The 20,503-nt window shown below is 35.4% G+C and overlaps 2 protein-coding genes across 2 annotated transcripts in view; one reads left to right on the top strand and one right to left on the bottom strand.

Annotated features, from left to right (window-relative positions):
- The window catches only part of LOC128986149 (lithostathine-1-beta-like), a 32,117-nt gene extending 23,985 nt beyond the window's left edge, over window positions 1–8,132 (bottom strand). Inside the window, exon 1 of the mRNA XM_054406319.1 lies at window positions 8,018–8,132. Coding sequence (XP_054262294.1) covers window positions 8,018–8,066 — 49 coding nt within the window. The 5' untranslated portion in view covers window positions 8,067–8,132. The remainder of the gene's footprint in view (window positions 1–8,017) is intronic.
- Window positions 1–20,503, top strand: part of LOC128986148 (HIV Tat-specific factor 1 homolog) — a 78,283-nt gene that overhangs the window by 40,010 nt on the left and 17,770 nt on the right. The gene's annotated exons all lie outside the window — the stretch shown is intronic.

Below are 20,503 nucleotides of genomic sequence, written 5' to 3'. Positions count from 1 at the left end.
TGGTAAGTACTACAATATGATGGAGGAGGTAGGTTTATCACATGGTTTACTGCAGTTCTAAAAACAAGTGAAGGATGGTCCGGTCGCGCGCGCTGGGGTGTGTGTGTGTGTGTTGTTTGAGTAACCACTAGACAGTAGCCAGACTAAACCACCTTTAAACTCACCTTCAATGTAAATCGCGTTTGCCAACTCATCAGCTACAAACAAAACGTCGCGAATGTTTCGACTTTTCAACACTTTGATTCGTCAAAACAATTAAACACATGTGGTTTTCGCTAAACACTCCACGAGTAGGTAAATGTTATTTGTGAGTGAAGTGGCATTTTGCAACATTTTGTTTTGGTGACTGAATGATTGATTTAAACAATCAGGTTTGTTCCACGTTTAATCCAGTAGTGTTTGGTTGGCGAAACTACTGCACACCTATAGTCTGTATGATGGAACCTGTCTCTTGACCATCCGCCTACCTAGGAACCGGCCAATAGTTTGAAGCCAAAATCGTAAGGGTAATAAGTTTCGTTTTAGCATAGACAAATATAATTAAATATAGACCGACAGCAGTGCTGCTGTTATCAAAGGTTCTGGCGTCCACCGCTGTGATCGCCGTGTAGTTACGTAGCGCGTGTGCCTTAAACACGACGCTCCCAGCGGTGGACGCCAGTACTGCTAACCGCAGCACTTTGTTGGTCTATAAATATATTTGTCTATGGTTTTAGGTTTGTGGGTTACATAAAAATACAATAGGCTTTGTCACATACATATATAAATCTCAGGTAGATGTAGGGCCAGGAGACAGGTTGCATCATACAGACTATAGCAGTCCTCGATCAATGGTACTGTTCAAAAAAACAGTTGGTATTAGTAACAAATTTACTTAAATCATCCCCTACACTTAAGTCCTCCCATTATAATATTCAAATACGCATAAAAATGTCCATTGTGACCGATTCATTTAACTTGAAATGTTCGAGCGGAGTTTCTCAAATACAGAAACTATGTATTTTACCAGTAGTTTCATGACACTTATGTTTATTTAAATTTCCACTACAGTGATTTAGATAGGTGTCAAATTTGATTTACCTACTCCCTATTTTCAGGACCGATTCCTATTAAAGTTTATTATAGTTTAACGGGACCTTCCGACAAAATTGGTTTGGGATTCGTCGATTTGGCCGCTCCCCGCTCCTTCCTCTCAAACCCGTTCTATCGCAACCCACAACAGGAATAGAGTGTATTGCGAGGAACAATATGTGATAAACAAATGTTGATTTTATACTTCTCAACTATCTTGAACTGGCCTTGGCAAAGTCGGATAACACCTATAGAAATCAATGAAACATTATTGAACAAAATGATCAAGCGGATCTTTTTAGTACGACTTTAATATTTGTACGTAACAATACACAATGGAAGTTTTTGTTAGTACTTAGGTCGAAACAAACCTATTTGTAGATAACTGTAATATTTCAACCTGAAAAAACATGAGTTAGTCGTGTGAAAGAGCCTAAACAACAACAGAAAATCCATAATACCCTAACTGACTACACCACCAACACAAAACCTATAGTTTGTATGATGGAACATGTCTCGTGACCCGGAGTCTACCAGGGACCATAACCATTGACCAGTAGACGGATCACGAGATATGTTCCAACATACAGACTATACCATACTCACACCAGCTGCAAAAGGTCTCTCAGTAGTTATGAAATAATTATTCATATACCCATCACATACCCAAATATTTATTATATTCGAAGTGGTACCATAACAATTTCAAACATCACTAGACTTGATGTATGTTGACATCAATCCAACATTTCAAGACTTTATCTACAAAAGACATCTGGAGAGGTCAAAGTCAAATAGGCGAGGTCAATATCACCACATTTAAAATTTAAAAATCCAAGGGATAGTCCAGGCCCCCTGGCTTGGACCTTGTTTTTAAAATCAACTATGATGTCATTTCCAGCCACTCCAAGAAACAGTTAACAGCTGTTTCATATTTACAAGATTCACTTACAGATGTTTAACAAGTTTACACTCTGTACCTGAATCAGCTGTAAAATGTGGAATGCTGGGGGTTTTAACCCGACCAGCTGTTTACACATACGCACTTCTGTACATGATAACGCTTCCGTGAATCGCAAATGCGCAGCGAATAACTGGCATACCTGCGAAGATATGAGCCAGAACCACGGAGGTAAAGGTTACTAATTGGTCTTTAGCAGCGATTGGCATTTAAGTGTTAAGATGTGTTCCTTGACCTTTGGAATGTAAATGTATGTGTATACTTTCTCAGTATGTGTTGGATACAATAATAGTCAATGGTATTACTGATAAAATTATGAGTGGATGTACCATGTGAAACATTATCAATGAAATTGAGTTTGCCAAAAAGATCGATTTGACCATTAAATTGGAAAATTTTGTCAATGGAAAGAGGTGTGATTTTTGTACCTATAACACTTTTTGATCTATTTACAGACATTTTCTAACAGTTTTTTGTACTTTTGTTTACATAGTAGAATTTATCATTAGTATTGGACATATTAAAGTAGTTGAATCAGGTTATCATTGGACCAATGTTATATTAATGTGTTTCTTTTCTTCGCCAGCCTTGTAGTTGCTACTGAGATACCATGTTAAGCCAATCTATCTAAATGAAAAATTTACTTTTATTGTTTAACCTTATTAAGTTCTAACGCTGCAAGGCTAAGACAATTAGAACTAAGTTTGCTAGTGGGAATATTTTATCCATTTTGTCATTCATTTACTGTTGAAAATTCAGGAGAATAATCCATGTTACTAGACTAATAATAGTAAAAGTCAAATGTTCACATTAGAATTAAATAGTTCACTACTGACAGATGGGTGTATAGCTGCGTGTAGTAATTGTGGGGTTAGAACTGGGAACACGTGATTTGGACCACCTACCAAGAGGTGTTGGAGGTTTAACCGTTTAGCCACTATAGTGAGTTAAGATATCCACCAAAATGGTACTTTTCCTGGTTCAATTAAAAAATTAGGTTAAAACCCGTGATATTCACCATATGGGATAACCAATTTTATGCTATCTTTGTTTAGGAATAACCTTGGCATATAGGTGTCTTTCGTGGCTAAAATTCAATTTCAAAAATTGACTTTGGAATACTTTATTTTGAATTTGGGGAAGTATTTTAAAATCATACGATACATGTTAACATTTATGTTATTCAATGTATGGGGTTTATCGGTGTTGAGTGGTTTTAGATGTCTCCACAGAAAATATTCCATTGATGTGAAAAGCATGTCCGTGTAAGATAGTAAATCGCTTTTAAAAATTTTACGCTGATCGAATTCCTATTATTTCAAAAATGCATTGCCTAACGACTGGGCTAAAATACCGTACAGTACCTACAAAAAGGTAGATCACAAATTTGGCACTAAAAAAATACCATTATTATTGTGGTCATATTGATATTTATTTATTTTTGGGCTAAATCATGCCCGTCAATGCTGTTACTCAAGTTGTACTTCATGTTTTATAAAAAATTAGGTTAGAAAAATATTAGAAAACTTCAACAAAATATTTTCGAAAAAAGAAAATAATTAATTAAGAACTGAATTTGAAAACAGGTAAACAATATTATTTTAATGTAATTTTAAAACATGTTTCAAAATGTAGCTTTGAAGATAGCTTGTTAGTTCATCCATATACATAATTAAAATTTTCAATATTTTCATTTATTTAAATTAATAACGTTTTTGTTTTCAGGTCAGTGCCATCAACTTGAGAGTTTTATGGTAAGCACAACCCTTTCAGTTGATTTTAGGTAATATTTAAACCTACATTTTCACAAACTTTTTAACAATGATTATATCACTTTAATTTATTTACATAATAATTTATGAGTTGAAATTCACGCTTACCTATGTTAAAACTTATTTTTAGTGCGAACGCCCTTGGTATTTAACAGAAACAATATTTGCAGCTAATGTTATTTTTTTTTTATCGTTTCATTCTTTATACTTCTTCGGAAGTCAACCTGTAGCAAACGTTAAGTTCATTTTGTCATAACGTTAATAATGTCAGGGAAAACGTGCAAGTTAAATTGTTGTACTAAATATATTTTTCAATATAGAATTAAGGTTTGGAATAAATAAAGAACTAATATTTACTGAAATGTACTAGTTCTTGGTGAATTTGTATTGCTCTAAAAATATGCATTTCCACTTCAAAAGCAAAGTCAACGTAGATCTTCTATTCGCAATCGCGATAGCATTTCGCTTTAACAACGTGTCATCTGGAACCTCAAGATTTAGAAGGCACCGAAATATCTTGCAGCGTTATCAGTGGCCTGAATAATGCGGCTTGCCTCACGGTTGTAAAAGATGGAAGATAACAAAACACACGACGCGGTGAAGTTGTGAATGGAAGAATCCTGATCAAACACACGCCGACGGGTTCAATCCATGATATTGGTGTAAAAAATTAATTTTGATACAAAATTCTAAAAATCTTCAAGTACTTAATTTTTTTAGTCTGTTTGCTGTAGCCAACTATAAATGATCTTTTAATAAATTAAATGACAAAATGATATTTTGGTGAGGGAACTCAATCATGTAAACACCGTACTTCATCACTTTGGGTCAAAGTGACTCCATTAAACAGAAGTGCAATTGTAACGATCGTAGTGAAGAAATGGAAAATAAGAAAAGATTTAAAATACATTTGATGAGATGAACTATATTTTTCGTAATGTGCCCATTTTGTGAGGCTAGCCTATTCCCAAAATATAGTCGTTTTAAGTTGTTTTACTTTATAAGTCAGTTCCCAATAGCATTTCTTGCTTTAAATTTTAACAAACCGCTGTTAAGATGTCAAGAAAGTACGATGAAACAAGTTTTACTACCTCGATGGGAATTTAAATTGCTTAAAATTTGTAAACGTTTAATTTTGTCTGACTTTTCTATAAGTTTTTGTTCTTATACAATATTCAATGTAACGAGATGAATAAAGGTGATGAAAAAAAATCAATTCGATACTTTTGTGTATTTAGTTAAAGGAAGTTCGGAAAAATAAAGTCTACAAGTTAGAATATGTATAGCTATTGTCCAGATAGACTCCAGGTGATGCTTTTTTGGGTCATATAGTCCAATAATTCACCAGTAACAACCGCTATTATATTGGTGACTCGGTGGTTCGGAATCTACGACGGGACATTGCCCTTCTCCGGTATTTGAACGGAGTCTAGCGGCGATGTAGGTTGATGTTATCTCCCAAATTGTCGGTTGAGGGCCAACACGACCGCAAAATTGTTTTCGTCTGAAGAGTTGTCCACACTCCCAACGATAGGTGTTGGGACGGGTTGAAAATGTCTACGGATCGTGGAAAATTGTAAAAAGGATTTCTGTTGGAGAAAATCCTTTCACGGGAATTTTTGATAGGTGATCATGATTTAGGTGTGATACGTTTTTGATGACCATTTACGATTAGCCTACGTATTTTCCAGGCGTGTCGGTATTAGAGTATTTCATTTAGGTTTGCTGTACAGTACATTTTTCGAGCTGTAAAGGCTCATACAGTATTCACTAAAAAATGAGTAAATTTCAAAATAAACCCCACCGAACGAGATATTAAAGAGTAGACACGTCCACTCCTTTTGTCCATGATTCTATGTAATGAATTAGTTATTTTTATTTTCTTGTCTTTTCTACCGTATACAGTTAAATTCATTATTTTGAATAATTTATTGCTTGGAGACTTAACAAAATTGCATCATCAAAATGGACTATGGTTCATCATTATTCTGTAAAAACTTAATAAACCACTTTCCAAATACCATAATCTGGATACTAAATAAAAAATGCATAAACCAAATATAACAGTTCTTTAAAAACTTAACTAAAATAATTCTCTAAAAATCCGATAAACCATTTCTCTATCACCACGCGAGAAAACACTATATAACTTTTAATTGAGGAATTTAACCCTACCTCACTTGACAAAGGAATCCTACACCGCTTTTAATAACCCACTCGTGTGTAGTGTGTAGTGTTTATAAAGGAAGTCGTATTTCGGCACCTGTCTAGCAACAAGAGGTCTGACACTTACACTCTCGTCGTGAAACATTGGTCTGCAGAGGTGTAAATCTGCGAAACTGGTCCCGTGGAGGATGTATCAATCATGTGCGATTTAGTGTGAGGAAGCTGGAATGGTCACCTGGAGAGTTAAAACTTTCAGACGTCCGGGGTGGAAAATATAAGGTGCGATGTGGTAAAAAGATAGTGTTGGAAGTTTGTTTAATTTGTATCTCTAGAATTTTGGGGAAATTGTGTGGATTTGTACCACAAAGTTTAATGAAATATCTTTATGTACAAGTTCCCAGAAAAATATTAGTTTTTCCAATAAACCCTCTCCTAGGGACAAATACTATAACTAAAGGGTTGTATTAAATTACAGTTCAAACATTGAATAAGCGTCAGTGTGTAGTTTGATTTATAATTGTTTCTTCTATATTGGGTTAAACCTTTTGATTTGATATAATACATGTCCTATGTTTTCATTTCGATAAATTTAATATTTTTGATATTGTTAATTCGTAGATTTCAAATACATAAACCAAAGATATAGGCCTATGTATTAAAATAAAATACGCTGTACAATTGAGTTTTGTCTGTATAATCAATGGTGAGTGTGTAATTGTTTTACAAGATATTTAAAGAACCACATTTAATTTGTTGGTTACTTGGCAAAGTACTAAATTATTTTAACTAGCCTAAAAAACCTTTCTTTCGCCAAATTTACCTATGCACTCTAATATAACAAAATTAAAAAAAGTAGATGTTTTTACTTAAATTTATGAAAAATTAACATATTTATGAAACATTAATAATTATGTATCAAATTTAGTTTCTATGTACCTGTATATCAAATACAGTAGGTGTTTTACACTAACACATCAAGTAAAATCCAAATAATTAGTTATACTATCAATATATTTACTCTGAGAAACCCCGGTCAATATTTGTTATCAGTATAATGTTCATGTAATTTTTATGCAATTCCGTTTGATAATAGATTGCTCAGTTCGTGTTAGATTTTAGACATTTTGTAACATATTATTGAGGTGTTATCTTTACTACGAGAAGTGAGTGTAAAAACAAACAAGTTTTTGCGGGATGTAGCTTCTCAAATCTTACAACAATTTTTATTTTTTCTCTTCCTCGTCAGAAAATCGTTTTCAAAATGTATTCAACGATTTTAAAGGTTCTGCCTTCATATTTAATAAATACCCTACGATTTTATTTTACTGTAAATGTTTGCTACTAAATTATTTAAATTTTATCCTTAGGCACTTTATAATCTTTTTACGAACATAAGGCACTCTTTAACAGTCAAGTTCAAGAAATGTGTTTTAACTCGAGTTTGGTCAAAATGTTACATTCATTGAATACTCGTTGCAATCCGTACTCAATTAATCGTATTGATTTAATATCACTGTATTAACTGTAACTTCATAAGGCTGAACAATTTTTATAGGTGTTGAACTATTATTTTTTCTTTTATTTATTATAAAAGTTATTTATTTAAATGTAGTTAGTCATTTAATATTCGAAAACTGTATTTACATAATTTTTATCGATTAATAAGGAATTTTAATTCAAAACTTATTATTTGCAACGTTCTAAAAGTTGATGCTATGATTTTATAACATTTTTGTTGGTTTTTAGACTCTTAATAATATTTTCAATGCTTTTCTTGCTTAAATGTACACGTTTTAAAATCCATTTAATTCATGAAGTCCTTTATTTTTGTGCTTTGAAACTTTTTGTTTACTACACGAAAATTTGTATATTTTTCAACTTCTTCTACAAATTCCTATTTTCAATTGACGATAAACATAGAAACTAGATAATATTTTTAACACTGTTTTTTTATATATTTTGGGATTATGTACCAAAAAGTATTTGTTCCACAATTGAAATTTTTGAAAAAATAGGGATTGACTAGTAAGGAATTAAATTGCTTTACCAGCTGATGCTACAGATATCCAAGACAGAAGTAGTGTTAACGTCCTCATGTTGATTCACGTGTTAATCCACTCATATAATCTTCAGCACTAGGTACTGCACTGCACCGCGACCCATTGTACACTGCTGACAGACGCACACACCGGGTCTACGCTACTCTACCCCCTCCCCGGCCAACGGGAGCAAGTCAGTCGAGTTTACGGATTTTAATTTAGGATTAAATCCAGGACAAATTGAAATTCGCTTAGTCTGCAGGTTTGCTGTAGTTGGGGTATTTCAAGTTCTGCAGCATGGTTAGGAAATTAATTTGAAAAATTTTATTGTTTGAGAGCCAAAAATGAGAACCCTGTGGTTTTCATGGTACGATCATGCTGGTTCGCTAACTCGTTTGAATAAACGTAGTTATACATACACTAAACATTTGTGATTGTTAATTAAAATCGAATAATGTTTACTCGATTTATATCGGGCTATCAGACACACACATATGAATTTAAACGGATGGTGTTGTAGGCCTCTGGGACATGGAAACGTAGAAATAAATCAACCCCGGGCCTAGGAATTACCATGAGACCTATGGTAATAGAAATAGCGTATTCCCTATTATGGGAAATTCACTGAAAACTACAAATACAGTACTCACACTGACAGAAATCAACATGATTGTTATTCATGAATTTCCTAACCTCTTGCCTGACGGTGTTCTTAACTTAGTCTGGGAGGTAGGAAAAGACAAGAGTATTAAAAAAACCCTAGGCACAAGCTCGGGATTGTTTTCACATTACTTCTGGCTAGACCTAGGGGTTTCTGCATTATCACTTAGATAAAATCCATAGGTGATTTGGCGAGATTTGAACCCGGGACCTCAGTGACCGATGTCCCGCGCTCTAACTACTAGACCATCTCTCTCCCCACCTTCATTGACCTTTAGAAGTACGTGTACTTTTAAACGTCTCAAAATGAAACTCAATTCCTTTTGAAATGTATCATGTGCAGTCGAATCTTTATGAGATGTCCACGTCGTTGAACTTGCGAAATGATGTTCAATGTTTCGGAAGAGTCCGTCTAGTCTCAGGTAGACGAAGGGTCAAGAGACATGTTCCATCATACAGACTTTAGATACCTACCTTCCAGCCTTTCAGATAGGTAGGCCAGGTTTATACAGTTATCAGTGAACAACTTCGAACGTAAACATTATGCTTGCGGATATATAATTTTAAGCCTGCGTATTTTTACAGATTAAAGTTTGTCCGCCGTGAACCTTGTTAATAGTATATAGTTGACACGGAGGAGAGTTGGTGTAAAGGTCAGCATCGCTAGCTGCAAGCTGACATTTGGCTGCATTTGATGACTGGCCGACACGACGTTTACCGTACACTGTACTGAAACTAACGACCTTTATACATATTGTAATATATCACAGGGTGATGTATACTGAACAAGGTTCAATTTAAAAATATTTTCACATAAGTTAAAGTAAATAGTAAGTTCACGTAAGTTAAGTAAAAAGTGCTAAGTTTATTATTTTTGTGTAGTGCAATAGTTAAGTTGTACTTAAAAATCAAAATTTTTCCCGATCTCCAAAATACAAGTATTTACATTTGGTTTGTGTCTGTTACTTACCTTTACATTGTATTCGAAAGCATCTTTATCAGCTGTTTCCTCATTATTTTAAGCAAAATTACCATTAAATATATTTTTATATATATAAACACTCCAATCACATAATGCAACAAATATCAACAGATCATGTTCATACTAATTGCACTTCAGACATTATTATTGCAATCGTAGTAATAGAACAGCACGAAGCACATTCCTCGCTACAGAACCTGTGCTTCCAGATCACATCCGGTCCAATGTAGCTGAGAGACGTGCAATACAAGTGAAACTGACACCGCGATCATACAAACTCTACTTCTTGTTGTGTTCTTCGACCTCACGTAGAGATCTCACAGTTTGACTGAGCGAATGACGTTAACCAAATCGCCACAACTCACCAAAGAGTGGGCTATTCTTGAGTAATTGATGAATTGATTGTTGGAAATTTGTAATTGTATTTGAAAAACATATTACAGATTATTGGTGAACTTATCATCACGAAAAACGAAGTATTCACGACGTTTCGGAATCTGGAATCTGTTACCGTCATCAGGTGAGAATGTTATGAAAATATTACAAGAATTGTACACAAACCTAGCCGACGATGATAATTCATAAAAACCACTCATAGAACGGTACACTAGTCAAAAATAAATACAACAATCTTTAAATAAAACTATAAGATGGAAACAATATAGTAGAAGTACACATACACAATTAGTAGGGATAGTAAGTACACAAGTAAAAAGACGCAAAAAATCAAAAGGAGTCTACAATAATCTGTTAGCTAATGTAAATACACCATCAACAATATAGAATTTGACAAATAATGTGTTGAAGAGTAGTTTAAGATCGCTAAAGAAACTACATTGGTTGGCAAATCAGTAGTTAATGTACATGGTTTCTAATCATTCCAAACATTGTTCAAGCTTATAAAACCATTTAAATTCTGTTTTCACTATTTAAAATGAAGAATTTATAGAAAACGACACGTCGAGAGACAGCAAGTGCTCAGTAAATCTGAAGAGTCGCGTTGCTGATTAGTTTTTCTGGGCAAAACTCCAAACTCACGGGTGGCAAGTCGTGCCAAATCGAATTAGCAAATTGCGATCCAGTCTTGGTCACTTATTGATAAGCGGGTTGAACCTGTTGAATGTTCTAATCCCTATAAATTGTTGAGTCATTTTTCATTCTCTCAGGTCTTAAACTCTTCAGATGATCGGAGATTTCCCCTAGCTTGTAGGTTATAACTCAATAAAGTCTAGGGTTATGTCTGTCTTCTAGGTCTTGGTCTTAGTTGATGAGAGATTTTACCTAGTTTGAATTACCCAACCCATGCAAATTCGAGGGTTAGTTTTTTATAACTCTCAGTTCTTGGTTGCTTTCGCTGATAAGAGATGTCTTCCGGCTTAATTTCCAAATCCTTGTAAACTTTGAGATGTATTATTGCAAATGGTCATTAGCTTGAAAAATCAAGGTGTTCCCTGTCTTCCAAATCTTGGTTGTTTTAGCTGATGGCAATATTCCACCAGCTCTAATGACATAATCCCTCCAAATTTGAATTATGAGTTGTGTCTCTCAGGTCTTAATAGTTTTGTTTGATATGCGAATTTCTGGCTTAAATGACTTAATCACTATAAATTTGAGTCAGTCCGTCATACACTCATGGACATGGTTTGAGTTGCAGAATAACTGGGTTAGTAGCCGTACACGTAACATAAGATTTATTTAATTGATCCAGGCAGAGCTACTCAACCATTAGTTGTGCTGGGCTCGTCTAGTAGTACACCGGATGACAGCAGAACGTGCCATTTCATTTCTGTCCCGACGGCGCGAGTTCAAATCTTACCGATCACCATATTGTCTTTCACCTGTGTGATAATGGCTTGACTCGTGGTCTAAACCCCAGGTGTAGATCCAACCGTCTCGGAAAACAGAAAAAGAATAGTTCTTGGGGAAAAACTGAAATCTGTACGTGCTGGAAAAAATCTATACGAAATCAAATGTTGCTTTACATCAATGATCGGCGATATTGGTCTCGACAGGCCGCCGAGTAGAGCGCAGTCTCTTATCTGGCGCTACGGTAGGTTGGCGACGAGCGCATGCGTGGATAACGCGCAGCCGCAGTGAAGCGGCACGGACCTGGTTCATCTACCTCTTCGGAAATTCAAAGAAGCGTTTAAAGATTTTGAACAGCATCAGCAGACTGTTAGAACTATCGTGTTTGTAAATGGTCAATTTGTGTGATGAATGATGATGTACTGTACCTTATAATTTAAGAAGTGTCTGTGGTCTCTTTAGTTGGTGCTGTAGTGAGATAATGGTCTAAATAAAGTGATTATTTTCGACACGAGCTCAGGGCGTCAATACATGAGCGAGGGTCGATACGACACGTTTGACCTTTGTTGAAAACTGTGATTTTCGTCGTGCCACGCTATGTGACTGATTCTCAAAACGAAAATTTTATTCATGTATCTTTATAAGTTAGCTTTATTTACGTTGTTTTTATTTATAAAAATACGACTGTTACCAATGTATTCTAACTACATGATTTTTCTGAATGTTTGAACCATTTTGGAGGGAAGACGTATTTTCAGCACACCCTGACCGCCAACTCCACAACTCAATCTCCAAAAAATCCTCCCAACCTCCAAAAAACCCTTACTTCTTCAACTCCACTTCCAAAAACTGCACCACAACCTGCAACAACACCTCCTCCAAGAACTTCATTGCTGACAACCCTACTTCCAAGAACTCCATCCCAATTTCCAAAAACTCCACCTCCACATCCATCAACTCCCTCAGAACTCACTCAAACAATTCCATACCAACCTCCAACAACTCAACTTTCATCAACTCCACACTAACTTTCAACAACACCACCCGACTTTCAACGAATTTCAACAATCCCACTTCCAACAACTCCAGTCTAACTTCCAACAACACCATCCGACCTCCAATAACTCTACCTCCAACAATTCCGCCCCACCCTCCAATAAACCCCAATTCCAACAACCCTATTTTAAACAATTCCACCCTCACTTCCAACCATTCCACGCCACTTCTACCTCCTCTTCACCTCTGTCTCTTCAATACGACAACACCACAACAACGTGCTCTATCTGTCATCATGGTGATCTTCGCCTCATTCATATACATACAGAGACAACCCGTTAACTGCTTAAGGATGCATACGTCGTACCCCACTTATGTCCTTTTGGGTCACCGATTTGGAGTTGGCGCGCCTCTATAGGTATAGCGTATCATGCGGTTTACGAAATTATCATTGATTACCATATCATTTCATCGAGTATTTCCTATTGTAGATTAGGCTATTCAAATATTTCTTCAGCTTTTGTTGAGTTTGTTTTATGAGTGTTTGAAGCACAATTGTCTCAGAAATATTATGAGTTTATAATTTTGATTGATGAACGAATTTTGCGTCAAATCCTGCAAAGCCTTTGAATTTGTTAAACAAATCGGAGTAGTTGAGTTTGGAGCCATGAAAATAATAATTTAATCCACCTTTATCAAAAGTCAAAATGTCTAAACGAAAAACACTATATTATAAGGTTTGTCAGAGTTAACCTTCACAGATAACATTGTAATATTTTATGACGTGGTAAAAAAATTATGAATTAAATTCTTAAACGTCATCACACTTTCAATCAATCATCTGTGTTTATAATTAGTGAGAAAATCTGTTATCAATGTTTGCAATTGATTTCTAGGCCATCGGTTCGTCGCGGTTCGCTTGGCTCTCACGAATATCTCGTCTTGGCCAATTAATCAATTTAATTGTGCAATTCTTAATACATTTCGAGGACATCGTAGACATCATGTTGGGCCTAATTAATTATTAGTCAAAATCTGTGTTTTTGTTTGTTTGGTTTTTTCCACACTTGTAAAATGCATTGACGATTTTCTCAGTCCACAAACTTAGACCTTCGATACAGGTAAAGATACTTTATGTAAATCACACATGATTGTAGTTTTTTCACACTGATGTTTAGAATTGCATTAACTACATGTTAAGACGAGTCTTACAAAATAAACTATCCACCATATTTTTATACACACAGCAAAACCTCGGTAACACGTTCTTCATGGGGATTATCAAATAAGACCCGTGATCAAGAATGACTTGTTATCGAGAGTCTTGTTATCAAGGTTTCACTGTACAAGTTAAGACTGTTATTGCTGCAATAGGGCTGTTAAAACTAAATCATTATGCCAAAAATTGTGTTAATAATGTAAGAGAAATATTGACCAGAATTACTATGACAATAAGTATATTCACAATAAAGTCTAACAACGGCAATAGTTATTTGTGTAACTAGAAAGGCCTTTTTCACTCGTGTTACACATTATATTTTTCCTACAGTCACTATAAAGCATATAAATAATTAGTCTTTCAAACACTATACAACACGTTTTTAGGTTCAGCTGGCAACACAAACAGGTGCCCTAGAGAAAGTAGTACCCGCGGTCTGTATCACTCAGCTATTTTTCCTCGGCAAGAAACGTACTCCGCGTTTTGAGAATATAGTTCGGTATGTTTTTGTAATTTGAAGTGGTTTCCGCGCCTAAAAAAACGCTTTAAAGGTATTTTCTTGTTTATTAAGATCGCAGGAATGTTTTTAAAACGTTTAAATGAAAAGTCCAGAAAGTTCAGAAATACCTAAACTATAAACACGAAATGACAGGTTAAATCGTAGTTATAATAGTCAATCAGCTGCTCATAGTATTATTATCTTTAAGTGTTGCCAACCTATTTCCAAGCGTACACGGATTACGTGCATAATAGAACCACGCTGTTTTGTGTTGTTTCGTTGGAATCCTGATGTGCGGCAAAGTATAAACCGTGCGGCAAAGTATAAACCGTACGGCAAAGTATAAATATGCAGCAATTAGCAGCTTTCTGTACTATAAACAGTACAAGGAAGCCAACTTTGTCGGGTGACTGTAGGAAAATTAATATGACATCAACCACTTCAAGTAATAATAATCTGATACAATGAATAGTGGAATCATTTTAGTGTTGAACCCCAACAAAATTGCAACACGAGCAATTTTTTTTTTAAATGATAGCTAAGAGTGCCCTTAATAAGCCCTCAAAAATCGCCATGAATCGTACCTTGGCAACATGCCCTAAAATTCAAAATGGCCGCCAAGATGGCTGCCAAATTATATATTTTGGCATATATCTCGAGAACGGTTAGTTTGATCAAAAACGTTAGTTTAGCAAATATGTAGCTCTTTTAATGCCAATCAGTTTTTATATATGCATTTTGTCTGTCAGACGTATGGTATGGCCGCAATTTGAAGAGCCGTACTTCATTATAATCTGCCTTTTTCACAAAAATTCAGAATTTTCTTTTTTTGATGACTTAATGTTAGAAAATACAAATTGTACCTCAAAATAATTTTAAAGTTGTTTGCCATGTGGTTTCCTACTTATTTTTAGTTTTTACACAGTCGCTTTCTTTCCTTTAGTGCTACAGAGTCGCTGACAGCTTCTTATTTTACTTATCTATTGGTGTAATATTACAACAAATTACAACTTGCTATTCAGAAGTGACAAACGACTTTCAGATCATGTTTATAACATTAAAAAAATTAGATCCTCAATTAGAGAAGATTTAGCTAAATCTCTATTAGCTCTGCACGCCTATACAGGGTGCGACACTACTTCGAGGATTTTTCACATCGGAAAACTATCTGTATTCAACAGAACATTAGAAGACGAGTATTTTCAGGGTCTGCTGTCATCTTTCAGCTCACAAAATCTGAGTCCAGATCAAGTTGAAGAAATCGGTCTGAAACTAATGGTTAGTCTGTTCATTGGGAATAATAACGAATCAATGAACACATGTAGATACAAAAGTATTTTGTCAAAATTAAAAAAAGCTAAAAGCTTTGTAAAGCCTCAGCAACTTCCTTCAACAGAGTCAGCAGTAAAGTTTCACAGTCTGCGTGCCTATTTACAAATTCAAATATGGAAAAGGGCAGAAGATAGTATGATAACTACTGGGGATGGACTTTGCAGGACAACATGTATGTGCCCCAAACGATGGATTTGCCAGCAGCACCAGAGACATTGTTAAAAATGATTAGATGCAATTGCAAGACTCCTTGTAATTTAATGAGATGTGTGTGTAAAAAAATGGATTCAACTGCACTATTTCCTGTGGTCATTGTTTAGAAAACAATAGTGAAAACAGTCTCCAGTTTTCATTGGACAAAGAAAAAGACGATGAGATTAGTATTTTTGAAAAATGTTGACTAAACTTTTAAATCATTTGGCCAAATTATGTTAACACTATGGTAAAACTACGTTTATATGTTCATGTTGTACATATTGTATATAGGGATCTTTTTATTTTGTAGTATTGAATAAAATTGTATGATTTAAATAACATATATTTTTTTATTACATATCCATATCCTGGCTTCTTACTTATCCCTTAAAATGGGAGATTATTTAAATCATGCAAAAAAAAATTGTTCATAATCATAAAATCCCAAGTAAAACTGAAAATAAGTAGGAAACCACATGGCAAACAACTTTTAAATTATTTTGACGTACAATTTGTATTTTCTAACATTAAATCATAAAGAAATGAAAATTTTGAATTTTTTTGAAAAAGGCAGATTTTAATGAAGTACGGCTCTTCAAATTGCGGCCATACCATACGTCTGACAGACAAAATGCATATATAAAAACTGATTGGCATTAAAAGAGCTACATATTTGCTAAAATAAAGTTTTTGATAAAACTAACCGTTCTCGAGATATATGCCAAAATATATATTTTGGCATCCCTCTTGGCGGCCATTTTGAATTTTTGGGCTTGTTGCCAAGGTACGATTGATGGCGATTTTTGAGGGGTTATTAAAGACACTCATAGCTATCATTACCAAAAAAATTGCTTGTGTTGCAATTTTGTTGGGGTTAGGTCAAATTTTCTCATAAAATGATTCCACTAGAACAATGGACCGTTAACATCGCTGTAGCTCTGGACATAAATAATGAGAAAGCATCTTTGCGTGGAGGTGTTATAGTCTGTATGATGGAACCTGTCTAATGACCCTTCGTCTACCTGGCTCTGGCTCGGGCTTTGAACCATTATGGTCCCATTAGACCTGTCAGGAGACAGGTTTCATCATACAGATTATAGTGTCTTGAGTTGGAAACAAACTTGTGCATTGGATATCTAGATTAGTAGGTGTATAATATTATTATCGAAGAGTGTGGAGCGAGCTGTTCTAGTGGTAGAGCGCAGGACATCGGTCCCTGAAGTCCCGGGCTCAAATCCCACCAATCACCATCGGTTTTGCTCCAGCCAATGGCAGAGAGTGTGGAATGCTTAGTTCACATATCATTATTCAACCATTCATCGGGATTTTTAGCATTATTCAAAACACTTTTCGACACAAAGGCTACAATGTCGGTCTACCTTTCTACGACCACTTTCGATAATGTTCCTTGCATAACCCCGAAATGTTACACTAAACTAAAAGACATGTCTAGATTTTATAGCTGATGTATAAAGCATTTCAATGGAGATGTTCCAATCAGTCACGCTGTTAGACAATTCCACCCGGCGGCGTTATCATACGCTTCTTCGTAAAATGGAAAATATTGCTTCATCGACACTTTCACTAGCATTTTGTATGTGTTACAAGTAGACAAAACAACAATTAGGTAGCTGAGCCCCACTTCCAATGAGTACGAAGATGACGATGGATAGATGGTTGTATGGTTGAATGGATGTTCAACCAGTCTGGTTGTTGTTGACGGTTTGTGCGTTTGAGTGCTGTAGCAGAGGTGTAGAATCTTCGTTGATTCTGTGTGTATTTGGGAGTATTTATGTGTATTTGGGTATATAGTATGTTTTTGTGGTGATTGCTAATGCTGATCGTCCCTCATACATTTTGACAGAATCAAATTTTCAATATGTTTCGGTTCCCAAGTCAGTCTATTTGCCAACAAGTCAAGAGGTCCCGAAAGTCATTTCTTAGGGCTAACCAGTATTTTGTTCCATGACTGGGGAAAAAAAACCTCTGCAAATATAAAATTGGTCTGTTTAAAATTCGGAATTATTTTTCCAGATACTTTAACAACGTTCGTAAAGACGTCTGTACGTTATATTTTTGTCTACGTAGAACGTTTAAAGTTTAAATGAATAGTGTTTTTTGGCATCTGGGAACATCGAAATGGAAAAGTAAATCGGTCTCGAGTCTAGGTTTTTTTGTACCACCTATAGTAGGCAAAATAGCTTCCTCCCTATGGGGAAATTCGCCCAAACAGATAAAATATTTAAAATCACAACTGCATTCAAATTGGGAACATTCTAATACAGCCCGACAAATGCTACAATTTACGTTCTGAATTATTAATGAACCATTATTTGCTAGCGTTTTTCCAATCTGATTCTAGCGTATCGGTTACGTCAGATTTCAAGTTTTATTTACAAACAGGTTGGAGTGGCCATCGATTGAGATGTGTCCACTCCGGTCCACTTTGGTCCATCCTCATCATTTACCATCGTAATCGTCCCTTGTTCTGTCTTTCGGCTTTTATAGGAGAGAGTGGAAGGATTTTAACAGCTCAATTGGCCATAAATATATCAAGGTTCTAATTTACACTGATACGTATTTACTGTCACTCTTGGCTCTCTTCGAAGGACATTCCGTCCTGTGCAATACTGAGTTTGAAAGATACCCTTGACTTTTGATGGTACTTATTATTTGTATATATTATAGATTTTTTCGTCTTGCACGCCACTTTTGTCGAAATACATTTCACCCTTCTATGTTATCCATTTATTTACTTTCGCCCCCTTAATAGGGTGATCATTGATCAAGTCAATATTAACTCGAAAACTTAATTAAGTAATGTGTTTTAAAAAACGTGGACGCTGTTAGCACGTTTCTACTTTTTAACCTTGTTGATTGATGTGATTAAATTATAAACGCTTTGTAGAGGAGTCTAGTTTAAACAGTTGGGCCAGTTGGGTAGATTCAGTAATCTAGCTATCAGCGTTGATTGACCTTTCGAATATAATATTACGAACGGTGTATCCATCAAGTGTATTAGTTAATCATGGCACAGATAGATCTAGATGTAATTGTCTTGTTTTCCCCAATGTCATCGTCAACAATTCGAATGTAATAAAAATTTTTTAACAATAATCAAGCCCGTATCAGTGTTCTTTTTGTGTAGAGAGATACTAAAACAACTTGGGGTAGACAGCTTGAAGCTCTTAAAATTTATTTCACACCTTGTCGTTCTTTTATTACAGTCATCAAAACTCTTTTAGAACGAGAGCTCCCTCCGTAGTCGAAAACTAGACCAAGAGTATGTATTGTGCAAACTTCTCTATTTTCACCCCACGCTGTAAATAAAACATGTGATAGGAATTTCTTCGATTTGTTTTGATTTTCTGTTTACATTTTGTTATATCGTCACCAACATGGCAACCCATAAGGCACATGTTATTTTTTTATTTCAAATTAGTTTTTCGTGTTTATTTTTTAACCTACTGTAATTCGATCCAGTAGTATGGCCAGGCTAGCTGTCATACGTTTTGCAAAAGTTTGTTTAGTATATAAGATAAATATGGTTAAATGCCCATGATACATGATTGTATCTCAGTAGTCTAAAGGAAACAACCATGATTATTTTCATCCTGTTGCAGTTGTGTAAATCAAATCGATTATAAATTGAACAATAGCTATTTGAGAGCGCAAAGTACATCATTGCCGCTCGAGAACTGTTGAAGGCGCTCTACACTTCGAGAACGGCGATGACTGTTTGTGTGGTAATACACGCACGATTTTTGCTACCACCACCATAATCAATTATCATAACACACAGTCACGCCGATTAACTTGTAGTTGTATCTAAAATATCATTAAGTCATGTTATTTGCTTACCGGTTGTTAACGTACCAGATCCGCGACTGTGGTCAGTGTAGAAACGCTATCTGTGAAATCAGCTGATTTATCGAGTGAGAATGGTCTATTCCCGCTCTAGAGCGTAAATGAGCTATTTTGCGCACTGTTTGGCAATGGGATCATTTTCATGCAGTGTTAGGAGATAATATTTTAATTCAAAACATAACTAAACTCCATTAGATTTCATACAGATTTATTCAAGAGTATGTAGTCCCCCAAAATACTCTTGCTAACTCTTCAGATTGTGAAAGAATTTAAAAATATCCTCCAGCATCCATTCTCGTAGTTTCCAACGTTGGTGATGATCAGAACAGAACTGTCCAATGTAGAATGTAGGGCAGCACTTGACTATGTCTACAACAGCTTCTGCTTTGCTGTGTTTATAGTTGGCGAAGTGCAGATCCCATCTAGCCTGCTGTTTATAGCCAAGCTTCCAGCCTCTGAACAGGCTTGCGGTGTTCATAGCGTTTATAGCCTGCGCTGCCGGACAGTTTACGACGCAATGTTCAGCTTAGCGCAATGGTAATTCTTCGATTGTCAAGAGATTTGCAGTGGCATCAATCTTCATGGCATTGAGGAGGCATTGCAGTCAAAAACGATCCAGAGGTCTTTGGATGTCGTAAACTAATTTAATACCAGAGTCATAAATGCACATTCAGCGTAAATGAATTAAATAACTACAGTCATAAATGCACATATACTTTTCCGTAGGTTAAAAATTATTCAATACTAGCTGTAACCCGCGGGCTTTGCCCCGTTTAACTTCTTAATTTTCAAGATGATCTCGTTTGCATTGCTCAATTACGTCCTAGCTCGTTCGCTACGCTCACTCGCCTCCAGGTTGAAGTTCGTTCGCTACGCTCACTCACCTTTTGGTTGCAAATTAGCTGTTGTCATAAATGTAAAAGAAATAATAGTGCTGC

The sequence above is a fragment of the Macrosteles quadrilineatus genome, unplaced genomic scaffold (assembly GCF_028750875.1).
Source record: "Macrosteles quadrilineatus isolate MER2022 unplaced genomic scaffold, UCM_ALF_1.0 Scaffold_2__2_contigs__length_208266976, whole genome shotgun sequence".
Classification (NCBI taxonomy): domain Eukaryota; kingdom Metazoa; phylum Arthropoda; class Insecta; order Hemiptera; family Cicadellidae; genus Macrosteles; species Macrosteles quadrilineatus.
This window is presented reverse-complemented; position numbering and strand designations above follow the sequence as displayed.